Source organism: Urocitellus parryii, chromosome 4 (assembly GCF_045843805.1).
Source record: "Urocitellus parryii isolate mUroPar1 chromosome 4, mUroPar1.hap1, whole genome shotgun sequence".
NCBI classification, from domain to species: Eukaryota; Metazoa; Chordata; class Mammalia; order Rodentia; family Sciuridae; genus Urocitellus; species Urocitellus parryii.
The window spans coordinates 163,034,633-163,052,568 of NC_135534.1; the positions used below are offsets into that span (position 1 = coordinate 163,034,633).

The following is a 17,936-nucleotide window of genomic DNA, read 5'->3' on the forward strand; positions in this document are numbered from 1 at the left end:
TTAAGGAAAATGGATCTCACAATATTGCATGCAGTCAGGCAATTGGCTTGTCTTTGTCAGATGAACTGTAAACTTGCTGACTGGGTCCTGTCCTTAGTCTTTCTATCAACTTGCTGCATAATTTGTTCAATTGTCTTCATCTTCATAAGAAGATGAAGTACAGTTTTTCAACTTTGAAAAATCTCATTGAGCTATTGTGAGAATTTATTGAGTAAATTATATAAAGCATCAGGGGCACAGTGATAATTATTATCATCATAATTAATTGTGTTGATCTCATAATGAATAATCAGAAATAGTAACAAATACTACCACTTTATAATAGTAATAACAAATAAAAATTCTTAACAGTGATGATGATAATAAATATTCATGGAACAAAAGAACCAGCTAGAAGTCAGGAACAAGAGACAAGAGAGAGGCATTTGAAGGAGAAGAAAAAAGCACTTTGCAGAGCAACTGTTATGAACGTGACCTTGAAGACATGATGGTGAATGAAAACTTGCTATTGTTTTTATAATTGCACAAGAACTCTACAAATATATACATACTGATATTTTAAAACTGTAATCAATTTCAATAAATCAATTCCCCTTGACCACAAGAGATCAATTCCCAGTTCCTATCCCTTCCCAAGTTTTAACATCTGTTTGAAGATTGGTGACTATCTTCATAGTTTATACACATCTATAAAATATTTGTTGTGTAAGTTTTAACATATGTGATGTTATATCATAAACATCCTTCAACAGTTCACTTTTAAATGTAATTTTTACCTATATTTTTTATTGCAGTACACAAATTCAAATTTATGTATGTGAGACAATATAATTTAATTAAATATTTGACTAAGCATATGCATATTTAGCATATGGTATCCTAACAATGCTGAAATAAATCCTTTTTCTCCATGAGAGACTGCATGAATGTCCGGTTACCTAGAAGTAAAATTGCTTAGTCAAATTGTATATGCATATTTACTGACAGCTGTCCCTTATAAGGCTCTAATAATTTCCATTCAAAACAGTGCAAAAATATATTGTAATGCTCTATTTTTACCAATGTTTTACAGTTGATTTTTTGAATTTTCTTTTGTGTTGGCCACTATTCAGTTAGAAAAATAGAAATGGTATCAATTATGTTAATAGATTTGATATAGGAAATTGGACAAACAGATGTTTGTGATCTGAAAAAGTACTACTCCCAAGACTGGGTGGGGAAGACAATAAGAAAAATGTGGCCTATCATGATGCACAAGCTCAAAAGAGGAACTGAGATTGTTCTGAGGACAGGAAGCCCCTTACTGAGGCTGGGATCCATGGAGCTTAGAGGAGGGAGGTTTGAGAGCTGGGACTCAGGCCTCAGGAAAGAGGGCCCTACCCAGATGTTATGGTGTCTGAATTGCCAAGGAGAGGCATAAGGCATGCAGTGCAAAGTTTGAGAGGAGGCCTGTGTGTGGAAAATGCTAGAAGTTGGAGCCAACAGCTGTGATAGAAGTGACATGCATAGAAACAGTGAATTTAAAGAAAGAGCTAGTTTTGGTCCCTTCATCTCGTCTTCCATGGAGAGTTAGTGTCTCTCTCTCTCTCTCTCTCTCTCTCTCTCTCTCTCTCTCTCTCTCTCTCCTCTCTTTCTCTCTCTCTTTCTCTCATCTGGGAATTGAATCTAGGGGCTCTCTATCATTGAGTTACATCCCCATCATTTTTTATTTTTACTTTGACACATAGTCTTGCCAAGTTGTGCAGGCTGGTCTCAGACTTGTGATCCTCCTGTCTCAGCCTCCTGAATTGCTGGGATTACTGGTGTGTGCTACCACTCTTGGTTTAGTTAATAATCCTTTTGTTTGTTTGTTTGTTTGTTACTGGGGGTTGAACTCGGGGCATTTGACCACTGAGCCACATCCCCAGCCCTATTTTGTATTTTTTTTAGAGACAGGGTCTCACTGAGTTGCTTAGCTCCTTGCTATTGCTCAGGCTGGCTTAGAACTCAAGATCCTCTTGCCTCAGCTTCCTGAGCCACTGGGATTATAGGTATTCGATATTGCACCCAGCTAGTTAACAATACTTTGTTAACAATATAAAGGTATACTGGAATCGAACAATTGTAAATAGATGAAAGATAGTGGGAGTCAGTTTTCTCATTGAAGGTGGAGGGTACAGATAAGCAATGGGAGAAGGCTATAATAATTCATTTATTAAAAACTTATTTCTAGTATATTAGCATTCTATACATTATTTATCTTAAATCTAAATACCATATATAAATTGCCTTCAGGGATTAGGTACCATAATAATCTGGTTCCCTACTTTTTCCTTTTTCCTTTTGTCACATTGTTTTTACTATTGTCATTATAGACACAATTTTGTAGTGGAGATAGACTGCCACACTTCTATTCTTTAGTATAACATAATTCCTTGCATTTCCTCATTAACTATTTTATTGGCATTGTAGAGCATCAATTTCATGACAATCATAAACTCTGGGAGATGCACATAGAACCAAATTAAAATGAATATAATAGCATTTGATGGAAGAGTAAACTTTTTTTCCCTATTAGCTAAAGAATAAAATAAGGTGAAAATCAAAAAATGTAAAATGGCATCTAACAATAAAAGGAAGACAATGAAGCAAGAGATTGCATGTGATGTGGGTTTAAAGCATATTTTAAAACTTAGCAGAATTCCAAAATATGAAACTTAAGCAACAATGAATATAGGATTCTGATTTGAATCTAGATTCAGTCAGGATATATGTGTGGTCTTGAGAAATTCACTAACTTCTCTCTGAATTTCATATGTTCTCAATCATAAAATAAAGGGGAAATATATCTAGAATTAATATATTAAACAAACCTTAGCAAAGTATCTTTCATGAAGAGATGACTTTCACAGAGAGATAGAAGGGGCCATTCTACCTCTATTTATGTGAGAGGACCTCTTAAGCTTCTCTGTTTTTTCCTATGGTCTTGCAGAAGAGTGAATTCTCCCAACCTTCTCTCAGTACTGACTGCAGAAATGTGACATTCTAAAAAATGGAATTCAGTCCTAGAGAAGAATGAAAAATAGTCACCTTTCACATTGGAAATAACTTTGCTTTTTATTAAGAAAAATTTGATTTGTATAAATATCTGGAAGGTAGGTTACCCTCTACATTAGTCAACACTCTACCACCATAACAAATATCTGACACAGGCTACAAGTAAAGAGAGGTTTATTTTGACTCGTGTAGAAAATCATGCAGGTGGAAGTCCAGGACTGGGTGACTGCATTGAATTGTCCTCTGGTGAGGGCAGTACATCAAGAGGGGAACATCTGTTAGAGCAGTGCTCACAACTCCAGTCATGGAGATTCTAAAACAAACCAAAACAGGCTGGGGGATTCCACAGTTCCCTTCAAGAGCACACCCTCAATGATGTAAGGACCTTTCTCCAGGCCTCACCTCTTAAAATTCCACTTCCCAATTCCTCCACCCTAGGGACCATGCCTTTCTATATGGACCTTTAGAGATATTCAATATCCAAATTATAACACCTATTAAATTGAAGTTAAAGGATATAAAACTTAATTGCTGCCAGGCACCGTGGCACATGGCTATAATCCAGGCAGCTAGGAGGTAGACAGGAGGATCCTGAGTTCAAAGCTAGCCTCAGCAACTTAGTGAGGCCCTAAAGAATTCAGTGAGGGAGGACCTATTTCTAAATAAAATACAGAAGAGGGCTGGGGATGAGGCTCAGTGGTTGAGTGCCCTTGGGTTCAATCCTCAGTAGAAAGAAAGAACGAAAGAAAGAAAGAAAGAAAGAGAGAGAGAGGGAGGGAGGGAGGAAAGGAGGAGAAAGAAAGGAAGGAAGGAAGGATGCAAGGGAGGGAGGGAGGAGGAGGAAGAAAGAAAGAAAGAAAGAAAGAAAGAAAGAAAGAAAGAAAGAAAGAAAGAAAGAAAGAAAGAAAGAAAGAAAGAAAGAAAAAAACTTAATTTCTGATTCTGAAAACTGTCATGTTCCCCTATCCTGCCTACTTTTCTAGATCCCATTCTCTCACTCTCATATCCCAACAGTTTCCTCCTTTGCCACTACAGAAAAATCCAGTGTGTTCTCTTCATTCACTCCTCATTATCCTGCCCTCTCATTCATACAGCTGCTTCCCATTCCTTTATGGTTCTGGCTGCCAATTTTCCCTTGTGTACGGAAAGCAAAAGTGGAGTGACAGTGCCAGGTTTTTCAGAAATCCCACAAGTGGGGCTTCTTTTCTTTGTTTTTCCTTACCCTCCTGATGAATATTTTTGTAAATGAGGAAATCCCCTGTTACAATGATGTAATCATAGTTGCTGCAAAAAGGAAATAGAAAGCATGATTCATTTCACCCTGGAGACTGTTAAAATGCTTACATAGAATGAGTGCCACCTACTGGCCAAGATGGATAATGGTCAAGAACCCGTCTAGGGAGGAGAGTTCTGGGCAGAATTCTGTCCCCCTGCAGATTTTTCTCCAGAGTTGAAGTGGGATATTTCTTGGAAAGAACTAAGCATAATATTGAAAGAATCATATTTCTTTAGTTTCTTATCTTAGGGAAAATTGAGCTTTAGGCACAACATCCTGTCTTCAGCTGTGGAGCAGTTGGCAGCTATGTGGAGAGAGAAAGGGTAAAAATATATTTCTTGCTTCTAGCCGGTTTAACCTATTTTAATAATCACTCCCTTTACATACTGTTCAAATGCTAGTGGGCTGGAGAACCTGCCAATCTGAGTGCAGAACTGCAGGGCTGATTGAAGAAAATCTCATATTTGATGGTACATTACTATTAAGAGCAAGTTGCCAATTTACAAATTAATGCCTATTATTAGATTACTGCAATCCTGTTGGACACAGAAACACAAGCTGAGCCCTGCCCACATGATTACACTTGGTGATTTGTCAAAGAAGCCAGGAGCTCATCTGTGCCTCTCTTTAGATGCTTTCTTGTTCTGATTCTACAGGAGGAAACCGCATCAGGAATAGGACTCTTGCTTCCTAGAAACCAAAGAAAACAACAGGAATCATGAAGAAGTTGAAAGAGCCAGCAGTTCCTTGAGAATCTGGAGAACAGAGTGCTTAAAGCATCGAATGAAACAGGGGCAGAACTTCAGGAGACAGAACAACATCAGAGGCCAGAATCGAGTCACCTGCTTCTTCTTGTCATTACAACCAAAGAAGATTGAAGTGGATGCTGACAGTTCAGACTTCTCCCACAGAAATGTGATCAACATCAGAATCCCAAGCATGAGTGACACTTGTACCACAACATTCTGCAGAGCATTGGAAGGGAGGGGGGGCTCTTCCAGTGTCTGAGAAAACTTGTGTTTTTCCCCTTGGATCTCAGCAAATCATCACAACACAGGGAAGATTATTTATGAGGTCATACAATCTCTCTAAAATCATGGTTATAATACAGGCTGCTTTAAAAACAAACTAAATAAAACAATGCTTGAAAAGAAGCGACACTAGAGGGTAATTAAGTACATTTAGCAATAAGTGTAACAGAATTTTACCAGAAGATCAGATATTGGCAATGTGAAAGAACACAATTTCTAATGGCAAGGATCTTTGTGAAAATTTGTGTATTTTGTATAGTTGAACAAAAAGATGATACTGGTGGATCAATCCTCTTTCTTTTCTTTACAGATGGTGCATACTGCACTGAGGGGCAGATTTAAAGTCAGAGGTTGGAACCCTTCCTGAGGATCAGGTCCCCAAAACCAAACTCAAAGTTATATAAGTAAAAATTTAGATCAATTGCCCATTGATATCAATAACTAAAAGGCTAATATATTTGGCTTCTGCCAATCATGAAGCTCATGAATGATGAAGTCTATAAAAGCCAAACAAGAAAACACACAAATAAAACCAATTTATTATCCTATAAAAGGAAATGGCATGAAGTGTGTTGATGGGATCACATATACCATGTGCTCAGCTTTCTGTGGATTACATACAAAATATGCTAACCTTGTTCTACACTGATGGCATTGACAATCCATCCAACCCCCAGATAACTGACCAATAATTTTGAGCATAACAGGTGTTCATTAATTTAAGAGTTGAGCAATAAAACCTCTACTGGCATAATAAAAATTATGACTGGTGAAGTTGCAATGATTATAATTGGAAAATGACTCCACCTACTTAGGCAAAACAAATCTCTGCTATCAGTATCTCAGAGAATCTCTCAGACATTTGATGTCTGTAGACAATGGATCAGGTAAGGAGAATATCACTACTGAAAGATAGAGTCCTTTACACACAGTCTAGTGGCACAGGTAAGAAGAAACCAGCCACTCCCTAGTAAAGGGGTCCTGAAATCCTTAATATGTGGTGAGCCTGCTCTGGAGTGAATCTGGAAGAGTTTCCACAAAGAACACTTTATTACCCTATATCAGAGGTGTTACTAGATGTCAAGGCCACCTTGTGAGTGAGGAGGTATTGGAGAAATAACCTATCTTGCAGTTAAGATATCCACTTTCGTAAGGACCTCAAAAGAACCAGGGTTCCTCCCAGGATTATTGTCCGACTGAGAAGTTCTGTAGACCTCAGTAAGAAAATGGTGGACAGAAAGGACAATGTCTACATTAATCCTGACTTTGGGCCCAGTGAAACTTAACCACATAGTCCTGCATGAATATATTCTGAAAGGAGAGAAACAACAGAGACACTCATTACCACTTATTTTGAGGCTCTTTCATAAATAAGCAGCAAACAAAACCCAGTTCTTCTTACTAAGTGTAATTGCCACAGATGGTTTGTTAAATCCCTAAACAACTACAGAAATACTTGGGATTGAAGAACCTGCCTGTATGTGTAAAATAAAGGGAGTAAAAGTGGTGAGGATCATGGCTAACAATTTGTTCCTGAACAAAGGGAGCAATATTTGTATATGAAAAAAAGTATGTGCCTGTTTCTAAGTATGAATTTTTCTATACATACATACATTTAATCTTTAAGACACAGGCATTCTCATTTGACTGAAAAGTATCCAGTTGAATTAGTATTTTTGAAGTTTACTATGAAATACAAATTCCATTGCAAACATTAAAAATTTAGCCTGACAACATAGTCTGGTCATATGGAGAGAATACACAAAGGAAAACAAAAAGAGAAGTAACGGTGTTGAAAAATGTTCAGAAAATGAAAATTGTGTTCCCGATTTGAAAGCCATGTGTAGACACAGTGTCTTCACAGAAAATAGGGTCCAAGGTTCACCCAGACCCCTGATCAATCAGGCCAGCAGCATCCTCATTTCCACATGGCCCTCCTGTGTAGGAGGTGTATTGACCATCCTGGTGGTGGGCACCTTTGGTCCTGTTGGATCTCTGGGCTGTGACCTGCCTCAGAACTCTGTCCTGCTTAGTATGAATATCATTGTGCTCCTGGGCCAAATGAGGAGAATCTCCTCTTCCTTGTGTCTGAGAGACTGAAGAGACTTCTATTTCCTTTGAAAGATGGTGCCTGGCAGCCAGTTCCAGGAGGCCTCGGTTGTGTCTGTTTATCCTCCATGGGATCCTCCAGCAGATATTCAACTTCTTCCACCCAGAGCACTCTAGATAATTGTTCTTGGTGCAGGTCTTCAAGTCAATGAAAACTATTGTATTTCTGATTTAAAAGCACAAATAGTGAAAGGTCTTCAGAGAACTCAAAGGCCAATCTTCAGATACTATATTACTAGACAGGCCAGCAACATCTACAAGATATTTAGTGGCTTTCTCCTTCTCTATTACAATGGCTTGGTGATGTTCTTCAGCATCTCTTTCTGCTTTCAGAACTGTGAATTGCCTAAGAACCAAAGTCTGATCAACAGGTGAATCTTTATACTTCAGAGACAATGAGGAGACTCTCTTTCCGCTTGTCTGATGAACAAAACTGACTTTAGGTTTCATGGGGACAGATGGGCGAAACTAGTTCCAGTTTAATTGAGGCCATTGTTTTTCCTCCTTGACATGCTGTAGCAGATATTCAAGGGCTCTTTTGCTGATCTGAATGAGACCCACCGGAGAAATTCTTCTATGGACTTGATCAAGTGACCAGGAGCAACAGGAATTCTTTTTTATTGTTCGTGGGAAGGCAAAATGGTACAGCCACTTTGAAAGTCTGTTTGTCAGTTTCCTTTGAAACTAGACACAATTTTATCATATGATCCAGCAGTTACACTGCTTGATATCTACCCAAATGAGTTGAAAGTATATATCCATATAAACTTGCTCACAGAGCCGCTAAACAGAGTAGCTGGATTCATAATCGCAAAACTTGGTGGCAACTAAAATGTCCTGCAGTGGGTGAATGCATAAATGAACTTTCATTCTTCCATGCAATGGAAATTATTCAGTTAAAAAAAAAAGCTGGGCTGGGGTTGTGACTCAATGGTAGAGTACTCTCCTAGCACATGTGAGGCATGGGGTTTCATCCTCAGCACCACATAAATGAATGAATAAAGATATTGTGCCATCTACAATTTGAAAAATTTATTAAAATAGAAATAATTTATCAAGCCAAAACCAAAACAAAACAAAAATCCCAAACCAACCAACCAAACAAAAAAACAGACTAAACCAAAACAAACTAATGAAAAAACCACATAGAAGAATTTTAAATGCATAGAGCTGAATGAAAGAAGCCAATGTCAAAAGACTAAAAATTATGATTCTAACTCTATGACATCTGGAAAAGAACAATTATAGAGATAGTAAAAAAATGATATTTGAAAAGAAAATTATGGAGATAGTAAAAAAAAATGATATTTCTCTCTCAGTTTCACCTTTAGGATCACTAAAGGTTGCCAGGTGTTTGGGAGAGGGGGAAGCCTGGCAGAACAGCAGAACATCACCTGTAAAGATCTAGGGGTTTTTTGTTGTTGTTGTTGTTATTGTTCTTCATCCATCTCTGTGTTAATTCTGGAAAAATAAAGACAATTGACCTACATTTAATCTAAACAGGGTTTAGATTATTAGTGAATAAAGATTTTCAACATTATTTTGAGATCCATATTCCTTCCATTTTATTAATTTTTGCAATGGATAAAAACATTTACATCTTAACCCTTTTTTGAAAAGCTGAAATAAAGAATAGAGTTCTGCATTTGGTCCTCTTCATATGTCATATAGCAGTCTCTGCTAAAGAAAGTTATTTGGCTCTCTCTTCAAGATCATGTGTGCTCTCTCTTCAAGATCATGATAGTACTCTACTCTCTGAGGCCATGTTGACTGTCAGACCAGAGGATTTCAGGGACTCAGCATTGCTCTCCATGACCCCATTGACACAAGTCAGAGGGTTGGCCCCAAGCAAGTTGAGGTGGAAAAATGGCTGATGAACCAGGATGGAGGGCCTATGTTCCCTGGTGGTCTCATTAAACCAATCTATAGACACTGAATCAGCTGCCTGAAACTATTCTCTGGAATCATGTACTTCCCCCAGTGCCGCAGTCTGTCTGGGCACAAAATAACTGAGCAGCCACAAAGCCTTGTAGATTCAAACAGCAACTCTTTATTCCTGAACTCTCACTGACACTCTACACACACTTCCCGGAAACACCCTGCCTCTACCCAGCTTCCCACACCAATTCTCTCAGAACCCCCAGAGAACTCAACAGGAACTCCAAAGGAGTGGGAGCCTGAGGCAGCAGGATCTGCCCTAATCCCAGCAGGATCCACCCTAATCCTGGAGCTGCCCTCTTCCCAGCAGGATCTGAGCAGGGTCACCTTTCAACCCCAAATGCCATGAGTCATTCCTACTTGGCTATGGCTCTCAGCACCCCAGCTAGATGGTCATGAGTATGGAATTGACATCATAATCCTCACTTTTTACTCTATCCTGACCAACTTGTTTTTCTAGATTGATGACGTTCTAATCCCTCCTGAGATTTCCTATTCTAATTGTCTCTTTGTTATAATGGTCATATTTTAAAAGTAGGGTGAATAAAGGAAAACCAATGTCAATCTCTTCTGGCAGACTTAGGGCTCCCTTATTAAATTGATGTTATTGTTATTTTTCAGAATTTATAAATATGGGTGCCACTGGGTCCATTTACACGGCAGTGTTCATGAAACTAAAAGATGAAAGCAAAGCTTCAGGGTCCAATAACATGTTGAGGGACCAAGCCAAAGTTTCCCCTGATCTGAAGTATACTGCTGCCTTAGTAATAAGGCACCCAGAAGGCATGGTCCTGTCTAGAGTAACAGGTGAATGAAACAGAGCTATGGAAGAGTCAAAAAGTAGTTTTGAGAGTGGAGCTATGGGATCAGAAAAGTGAAAAGTGAGCCAGTCATCTGTCCATAATATCCAACCTGAAAGAACCCACCATACTTCTGGCCTCTAGATCCTGCAGCAATTCTCTGAGACTTTCTGATTTCCAAGTTCAGCATCACAGCATATAATGATAAAAATAAAATTCAGTATGATAAATGACTTCTCTGACCACTCATCCATACATTTTCGGAGGAGCATTTAGAAACCATATATTATATCAAATATAAGGATAGTCCAAGATTCTGATTCAAGGATTGTGGTTTTGAAATCCAGTTTGCTTGATCGCCAGCTGGTTTCTATATTTCCTTCAGCTGCTGAAATTCGGATGTTTCAGATATTTATGACTAACTGTTAGGTTATAAATTAAAACACAGTCATGTGTTTGTTCATGCTAATACTTCCTGGTTCCTTGTTTACAAAGTTTCAGTACCTTCAAATTCAATAAAAAGTCTCAAAAGTTGTAACCGACGAGAAATTGTAGAACTCGTCTATTCAATCAAATAAGAGAGGTCATCCTGAAAATATCGTTGACTTCGTTTATTCTAAAGCTAGCAAAGTAAAAGCATGTAAAATTTTTGTTTTAGTATGAATAAAAATTTAACTTATTTGATTTAATGGTTTCGTGAAAAACCGATTTTTCACTCAAGAACTCCTGATAATAATATGATTACAACATGCCTTTCTCATGTTTTCAAATTTCTTCAACGCCATCCCATTGAAAACGAAATCACTGAAAATTACTAAAAGCATCCCTAGAGAGGCGCTGTCTCCCTCCTGGGGCTCTAGGGAAAGGGTGCTCTCCAGCTCCCCTGCAGGGGTCCGCAATTCTGGTCCTTCCCGGTCCGCAGAGCTGTCTCTTCTTTCCCCTTCTCCAAGTGCTGCGGGCACTTCTCCAGACACACGTAACCTCTATAGTCACAAACCAAAAGACCTCTAGTCCTCAAATGGCTGAAAAAATGTTTAGTCAAAGAAAAAAAAAAATCCCCTTCTGCTGACACACACTTCACCCCAGAGGGAAATCCCCAAGCCTAGAGCAATATTGAGAATGGGTAACATTTGCAACTTGCACCCAAGAAAGATCTTCATCCCCAAAATGCGGGTAAAGTGTCCAGCTAACTTCCGACAGAGAGAGCCTGGTGGAGTATTTAAGGGGCAGCAAGTTGACAGGCAAGCCAGGGTGTTTTCCTCCAACTACAGAGGGCAACTGGAAACTGAAAGCCCCAAACATCTCCCAATCACGGGCGAAGGAGGCAGAAAAGCCTGACGCTGCCTCTTGTGCACTTTCAGGGCATAGCGGTGCCTAAGCGCCACCCAGAGGCTGCAAAGTGCATTACTGAAACTGAAGTCGTCCAGATCTATCACCTACATTTACAAAAAAATCTTTGGAGGTAAGAATGAATCTTAGGCACTACAGTGGTTTCTGGTACTCCAAAACTCTACCCTTCCTGGAAACAAAAATATTCCCTTGAAAATCCTTAGAGCAAGGGTATTGTTTATAATCGGAAGATAAATGAACTGAACAATTATTAGAGAAATCTAAAATTCTAGAATACAAAATTAGTCATCAGTCATCAATTAGGATGAATAATTTTACTAGGAGTTCTGCCAGGATTTCTGTGTGATGTAGCACAACCCTCTGAAACTCTGCAACCCACAGTTTTCTTACAAATATGATGGGTTCAAAATATTAGAAGCTTTGTGAACACTGAACAAACACTTGCATTTCAAATGGCACAATACTTTATAGACTGAAGATTTGAAATTAGGAAGATATTTTCTGAGTTTTGTTTTTCTTTCTTTCTGTTTCTTTTTTTAATCCAAGCACTGAACCCCACATCTGAGCAGGAACAGATTAAGGTTTTATCATGAGATTGGAGTCATTCAGTCATACTCTCAGGCTCCATTTCTTTTCTAAACATTTACTTTTTGGTTGTAGGTGGGCACAATAGCTTTATTTTTATTTATTTATTTATTTATTTATTTATTTATGTATTTATGTGGTGCTGAGGATCCAGCCCAGGGCCTCACACCTGCTAGGCAAGTGCTCTACCACTGAGGCATAACCCCAGCCCTCGCAGGCTCTATTTCTAATTCTGTTTCACTTGCTGTTTCTGCCCTATCTTCAGATACTTCCAAATGTCTTACACGAGTTAAAGTCATGTCAATAATTTTGTAAAATACACAACAAAATTGAGCTACTGTAGAGATTAAAAATTATTTTTTATATGATTTTAATAATTTTCTCATATGATGCAAAGTACTAAAAATCATTGCAAAGAAAACAGTCTAACATTATTTCATCCTTTTATGAAAGGTTTTATAATCGCATTGAAGGATCAGAATATCTCAATTTTATAATATATTTTGAAAATTGATAGTCACTGTAATTTGACATATCACAATTAAAGTGAATGAAGTCATTACAAATACAGATATAAAGATCATTTAAATTTCAAAAAAATTAAAGTGTAATTTAGCTTAAACATTGTCATTCATAACTCTGTAATGAATAAAAACATAAGTTCATAATTTTGATATAGATATATATAGTTACTCTACCTGTACAGATATGAAGGATAAATGTCCTAGGTGAAATTTAATGACATTTTCAATAAGAAATAAATTTGCAAAAGTTCTCTGATAGGTAAGGCTAACATTGGAAGTGGAGGCAATAATGAAAACTAGAATGGTTTAGAAACATTGCTGAAAACCAAAGTAGAGAATGTATAAAGGAAAGCAAAAACAGAAGGCACTGGCATTCATAAAATCGCACTACTGTGTTCTCTCTTTTAGGTATCCACACAAAGCAAGGTCTTCAGAGACCCTGGAGCAAGGACTGAGCATCACCCATCTCAGACAGCCCAGCAGCATCTGCAAGATCCCCAATGGCCTTGCCCTTGGCTTTCCTGCTGGCCCTAGTGGTGTTCAGCTGCAAGACCACCTGCTCTCTGCGCTGTGACCTGCCTCAGATACACAATCTGAGTCTTGAAACTTCTGAGAAAAATGAGGAGGGGGCACTGAGACTCCTGAAAGAAATGCAGAGAATTCCCACTTCCTCCTGCCTGAATGACAGAGAGGACTTTGCCTTACCCCAGAAGCTGTTGGAGGGTGAGAAGGTGCCCAGGGCTCAAGCTGTTGCTGCCCTCCAGGAGATGACCTACCAGATCTTATGCCTTTTTGGCACCCAGAAGGCCTTTGCTGCTTGGAACAAGACCCTCCTGTACCCCTTCCTCAGTGGCATCGATCAACAGTATCAGGACCTGAAAGCCTGTGTGACCCACAAGGTGAGGCGGGAAAAAGCTCTTGGAATAACTGTTAGAAAATACTTCCTCAGGATCACTGATTACCTGAAGGAGAAGGAATACCTCCCTTGTGCCTGGGAGGTGGTCCGAACAGAAATGGAGAAACTCGTCTCTGCTTCACCTAAGTTGTATGAAAGATTAAGGAGCAGGGAACGAGACCTGGTCCAGCAGGGAAATGCTTCTCACTGAAGAACACACCTTACCACACTCCCACAAGTTCTGCCATTTCCAAGACTCTCATGGTTCCTTGTGACAAGAATTCACTCCATTCCTTGTATGTTTTCAGTCAATGATGCGTTTCTATAGGCACCAGTCCCTTACCTCCCTGCAGATGTATTGATCTATTTAAATATTCATTTAATTAACTAATCATAAGATTTAATTTATTTTGTTCATATTCTATGTATATATTTAGAGTATGATTAATAAAACAAAGCATTTTTATACAGTCAATTTAGTTTGCTTTCTTCACTGCATATTTTACTGTAGAAACTTCTTTAGTTTTGAAACACCTTTATATTCTTGGACATGGATGAGGGGTGCGGTAAATACATTTTTTATTCTATCCCAATTTTAACTTGAGAAGCAAAATTGAAATTTTAGTTGTAATGATGATTTCTATGATGAGTTCTCATTTCATGCACATCTTTATTGTTTGCATTTTCCTGTCAACTTAGTGGTGTCACTTTTAGACATGTTGATGTTAAGGGAAAATGAATGGAGGTATCCATATGATGAAAGACAAGCATGAAAACAACTTCCTAAATGCATTGTGGAAGTTGTTGATTTTTTTTTACTGATTTTTTATGAATATAAATAACAGCGGAATGCATTACAATGCTTATTACACATATAGAGCACAACTTTTCATATCTCTAGTTTTATAAAGTATGTTGACACCAATTCGTGTCTTCATTCATGTACTTTGGATAATGATGTCTATCACATTCCACCACCATCCTTGTTAATCCCCTGCCGCCCTCTCTTTCCCTCCCACCCCTCTGCCCTATCTAGAATTCATCTATTTCCCCCATGCTCCCCCTTCTGACCCCAATATGCATCAGCCTCCTTATATCAGGAAAAACATTGGGCATTTGTTTTCTTGGCATTGGCTAACTTCATTTAGCCTTATCTTCTCCAATGCCATCCATTTACCTGCAAATGCCATGACTTTATTCTCTTTTATTGCTGAGTAAAATTGCAGTGTCTATATGTGCCCCATTTCTTTTAAACATTCTTCCCCTGATGGGCATCTAGGTTGGCTCCACAGTTTAGCTATTGTGAATTGTGCTGCTATAAACATCCATGTGGCTCTGTCCCTGTAGTATGTTGATTTTAAGTCCTTTGGGTATAGACTAAGCAGTGGGATAACTGGGTCAAATGGTGGTTCCATTCCCAGATTTCCAAGGAAGCTCCATACTGCTTTCCACATTGGCAGCACCAATTTGCTGTCCCGCCAGTAGTGGATGAGAGTAACTTTTCCCCCACATCCTTGCCAACACTTATTGTCTTCATAATAGCTGCCATTCTGACTGGAATGGGATGATATCTTAGAGTAGTTTTGATTTGCATTTCTCTAATTGCTAGAGATGATGAAAATTTTTTCGTATATTTGTTGATTGATTGTATATCCTCTTGTGAGAAATGTCTGTTCAGGTCTTTGGCCCATTTGTTGATTTGTTTATTTGTTTGTTTGTTTGTTTGTTTGTTTTTTGAGCTTTTCTGTTTGAGTTCCTTATATACCCTAGAGATTAGTGCTCTATCTGATGTGTGAGGGGTGAATATTTGCTCCCAGGATATAGGCTCTCTGTTCACCTCACTGTTTTTTTTTTTTTTTTAAAGAATTATTTTAGTTTGATTCCATCCCATTTGTTGATTCTTGGTTTTAATTCTTGCACTATAGCGGTCTTTTGATGGAAGTTGGGGCCTGATCCCACATGATGAAGTAGGGCCTACTTTTTCTTCTATTAGATGCAGAGTCTCGGGTTTAATTCCTAGTTCCCCGATCCACTTTGAGTTGAGTTTTGTGCATGGTGAGAGATGGATTTTTAATTTCATTTTGTGACTTGTGGATATCCAGTTTTCCCAGCACCATTTATCGAAGAGGCTATCTTTTCTCCAGTGCATATTTTTGGCGCCTTTGTCTAATATAAGATAACTGAAGTTATGTGGGTTAGACTCTGTGTCCTCTATTTTGTACCATTGGTCTACAGCTCTGTTTTGGTGCCAATACCATGCGGTTTTAGTCACTATTGCTGTGTAGTATAGTTTTAGGTGTGGAATGGTAATGCCACCAGCTTCATTCTTCTTGCTAAGGATTGCTTTGGCTATGCTGGGTCTCTTGTTTTTCCAGATGAATTTTATGATCGGAATTGCATCAAATCTCTACAGTGCTTTTGGTAGTATGGGCATTTGGACAATATTAATTCTGCCTATCGAAGAACAAGGTAGATCTTTCCACCTTCTAAGGTCTTCTTTAATTTCTTTCCTTAGCAGGTTGTAGTTTCCATTGCAGAGGTCTTTACCTCTTTTGTTAAATTTATTCCTAAGAATTTTTTTTGAGGCTCTTATAAATAGGGTGCTTTTCCTAGTTTCACTTACAGCGGATTTGTCACTGATGTACAGAAATGCCCTTGATTTATGGGGGTTGATTTCATATCCTGCCACTTTGCTGAATTCATTTACTAGTTCTAGAAGTTTCCTGGTGGAGCTTTTTAGATCTTCTAGGTATAGAATCATATAGTCAGCAAAGAGTGCTAATTTTAGTTCTTCTTTTCCTATACATATCCTATTAATTTCTAGTTGCTCTAGCCACTGTTTCAAGAACTATGTTAAACAGAAGTGGTGAAAGAGGGCATCCCTGTCTTGTTCCAGTTTTTACAGGGAATGACTTTAATTTTTCAACATTGAGAATGATGTTGGCCTGAGGCTTTTTGTAGATAGCCTTAGGATGTGGAGATATGTTCCTGTTATCCTTAGTTTTTCTAGTGTTTGGAACTTGTAAAGGTGCTGTATTTTGTCGAATGCTTTTTCTGCATGATCATATGATTCTTATCTTTGAGTCTATTGCTGTGATGAATTACATTTATTGATTTCCCTATGTTGAACCAACCGTGCATCCCTGGGATAAATCCCACGTGATCATGGTGCACAATCTTTTGGATATGTTTTTGTCATCGGTTTGCCAGGATGGTATTGAGAATTTTTGCATCCAGGTTCATTAGAGATATTGGTCTGAAGTTTTCTTTCTTTGATGTGTCTTTGCCTGGTACTAGGATCAGGGCGATATTGGCCTCATAGAATGGTTTTGGAAGTGCTGCCTCTGTTTCTATTTCCTGAAATAAATTGTAGAGTATTGGTATTAGTTCTTCTTTAAAGGTCTTGTAGAACTCGGCTGTGTGTCTACCCAGTTCTGGGCTTTTCTTGATTGGTCAGCTTCTGATGGTGTCTTCTGTTTCATCCCTCGATATTGGTCTGTTTAAATTGTGTATATCTTCCTGATTCAATCTGGGCAAATCATATGACTTAAGAAACTGTTTGATGCCTTCCATGTCTTCTATTTTATGGGAGTATGAGTTTTCAAAACAATTTCTAATTTTCCCCTGTAATTCTGTAGTGTCCCTTGTGAGATGACCTTTTTCATCACATATGCAGGTAATTGGAGTTTTTTTCTGTCCTTCACTTCATTAGCGTATCTAAGGGTCTGCCAACTTTATTTGTTTTTTCAAAGACCCATCTTTTTGTTTCCTCAACTTTTTCAATTCTTTCTTTGGTTTGGGTTGCATTGATTTCAGCTCCAATTTTAATTATTTCTTGCCTTCTACTGCTTTTGCTGCTGATTTGTTCTTTTCTTCTAGGGCTTTGAAATGTAGTGGGAGGTCATTTATGGAGTCCTACTGGAAGACTGAGGCCCTGAGCCCTGTGCGGGGTTCACAGTGCTGGTGATTTCTGCAGAAACCAGCTGTCTAGGGGTGCTCTTGCACTCTCTGAGATGCAGTATTCCAACTAGGTGAGATTTGGGTCAGGGTGCAACTCAGGATGCTGCCTCCCTCTGGCCCGCCATCTTGGAATCCCCAGGAAGCTGTTTCTTCAACCTCAAACTGAAGCACAAAATTAACAATGATTGCTTTTAAAGTGAAAGCAAAGAAAAATAAATTTTAGTCAATGATCAGCCGGATATATTTAACTTTGTTCTTATGTCTGTATGTTGGTATTTAGAAATTTTTTAAAAAAATCATTCTCAAAACATGTATAATAATTTTATTTAAGCAAAATAGATGAATTTCCCACAAGTTATATTTGCTTGCATGCATACCAGTGCCTTAGGCAGGAGACTCAGTTCCCAAGTGCAAAGAACTCTCTGCCTTTTT

The 17,936-nt window shown here is 38.4% G+C and overlaps 1 protein-coding gene across 1 annotated transcript; it reads left to right on the plus strand.

Moving 5' to 3' along the window:
• The first annotated feature begins 13,149 nt into the window (after positions 1-13,149).
• LOC144254561 (interferon alpha-1-like) lies at positions 13,150-13,755 on the plus strand. The gene has a single exon (XM_077797874.1). It carries the CDS (start codon positions 13,150-13,152, stop codon positions 13,753-13,755), a length of 606 nt encoding a protein of 201 aa, XP_077654000.1.
• The last annotated feature ends 4,181 nt before the right edge of the window (positions 13,756-17,936 follow it).